The sequence below is a fragment of the Ceratina calcarata genome, unplaced genomic scaffold (genome assembly GCF_001652005.2).
Source record: "Ceratina calcarata isolate Rehan_Ccalc_2016 unplaced genomic scaffold, ASM165200v1 scaffold1515, whole genome shotgun sequence".
NCBI classification, from domain to species: domain Eukaryota; kingdom Metazoa; phylum Arthropoda; class Insecta; order Hymenoptera; family Apidae; genus Ceratina; species Ceratina calcarata.
The window spans coordinates 5,185-7,420 of NW_017136365.1; the positions used below are offsets into that span (position 1 = coordinate 5,185).

The 2,236-nt window shown below is 40.4% G+C and overlaps 1 protein-coding gene across 1 annotated transcript; it reads right to left on the reverse strand.

Moving 5' to 3' along the window:
- Window positions 1-182: 182 nt before the first annotated feature.
- Window positions 183-2,232, reverse strand: LOC108632223 (protein fem-1 homolog B-like; the record flags this gene model as incomplete). Its single annotated transcript, XM_018036653.2, has 5 exons — window positions 183-415; window positions 1,147-1,253; window positions 1,330-1,446; window positions 1,508-1,854; window positions 1,927-2,232. Coding segments are annotated over 5 exons (1,035 nt in total), but the record flags the coding sequence as incomplete, so codon positions are not given.
- Between the last annotated feature and the right edge of the window lie 4 nt (window positions 2,233-2,236).

The following is a 2,236-nucleotide window of genomic DNA, read 5'->3' on the forward strand; positions in this document are numbered from 1 at the left end:
AATTTAATATGTAATGAAATAAAATATTCTATAGGGAGGTAATGAAATTATTTTGTACTGTATGGAATAATAAAATATTCTAGGGAAGTAATGAAATTACTTTATTTTATTCAGTATTTACACATGTTTATTCTATTATGTACAAACTTCACACTTCACTGTTATATCGTTTTACAAAAACGTTCGTCACTGTGTGTGATGTATTTGAGTACAACAGTTACTGTGTAGAAGAATACTTAATTACTAGTGGTAGACGGTTAACACTGGTTGAGGTCAAAGCCGTGCAGTTCGATGAAACTCTCCAAGCATCGTGGAACGTTGCCACGGTAGGATATGTCGTAGAATTTCACCGCTTTCGCTGCCATACATTTTAAAGACAGTTTCGTGTGAGTCCTTAGAATGGTCTTTGGTACACCTAAAAACGATTGTAAATGTCATCGATCGTACGTAGGCTCTTCATTTATACAGGGTGTCCCAGAACTAGTATTAAGCCTTCAAATAGGCAAGAGTTGAGGTAATTTTAAACAACTTTTTCCATTGCAAAAATGTTGTCCGAGGCGTGGTTGTCGAGTTATTAACGAAGAATCGCGACCAATCAGCGCGCCCGTACAGCAGACGCACAGGGGTGCGATAACTGCCTTCGAGACTGCAGCCCCGTATGCCACGCTCATGACGAGAACCTAGACACATTGAAATTCTTCTACGAGTAGGTGAAATTAAAGACGAACGATTAAGTTAAACTCTAATTCTTTTCCCATTTTTTATGCTTTACCTACTACGTAATTTATAAAGTTGTTAGTTATCCCACTGAATATGTTGCATCTATTCAGTGAACATAACTAACGAGTAATTGCTTTCTTTTCTGTGATATTTAATCAATTTCTTAGTTGCTCTTGCATGTAAGTATTGATTTAATCCTATGTTCTCGTCACGAGCGTGGCATACGGCCGCGGCAACGCACGATGCGGTTATCGCGCTCCTGCCTGCCTTGGATATGAGCGCTCCGATTGGTCGGGGATTTTTGTTAATAACTCGACAACCACGCCTTGAACAATTTTTTTGCACAGGAAAATATTATTTAAAATCACCTCAACTCGTCCCCACTTTCGGGCGTAGTATTAGTTCTGGTATACCCTATATACGAACCTGTGGTCACTGCATCGTATGGAGTCTTCCAACGGTTGTTGACGGTATCCATGTGTGCCCCAGCTTCGATCAATTCCATAATTATTGTGTTGATAGTCATAAAATCGCTGGCGGAGTCATGAATAAATTAGTATCGTAGAACATGATTACTATATCTTTTGATTAAATATTAAAATTTAATACCTAATCGGTTCCCCGTAGTCGATGATCAAGTGTAACGGTGTATTCCTGTTACTGTCCAATGCGTTCACGTCCGCACCACAGTCTATCAAAAGTTTAGCCGTGGCCGCGCAAGGATATCTGTAAAACGTTTCGATATGAAGTAATGAACGCTTGGCGAACGGTCGATCGCTCGACTTACTTGCAAACGTGATTGGTAATAGAATAGTCTACGAGCGTGTCCTCGTTCACGGCCAGATGCAACAGAGTTTGGCCGTCCTTCAGTCTCAACTGAAGAGCGCAGATTCTGCGAACCAGATGATGGGCTCTACATTTATCCTCCATCTCGTACCTGTTCCCCTTCAGAGACAGAAGCTTCGTCAAAATTGTCAGGATGTAGAGAGTAGTCATTATATTTGATTCCATTTCAGAATCCGGATTGTTGACTTTCGACTTATTATTAGCCAATTCCATTACGCAGGATTCTAATACGCTTAAGACCGGAGCGAAGTCGATTTCAATTTCCTCGACTATCATCTGTGAGAACACCTGTGAAGAACGATTACTTTACTTTCTTTACTTGAAATTAAAAAGTGATCCCTCATACGGACGAAACGGTACCTGGACAAACCGCAAGATATCTTTTCCCACGGGAATATCGTTCATCTGCTTCAGATGAAGAGCGTGTAGCCATAAATCGATACATTTATCGAACCTCTCACTCTCGGCAAACAGTATTCCACGAAATACAACATGACGAGGCACTTCCGGGTTCTGTGTGCCCAATATCCTCTCCCTCACAGCCAATGATTCCATGTGAATAGCGTTTTCATTGTTCCTAATATTGTGTAATTCCTCCACAGTCTCTGATTCTTTACAATTCTCATAAGCTTTCACGGGCTTTCCTAATTTTTTGTAAATAACGTTATCC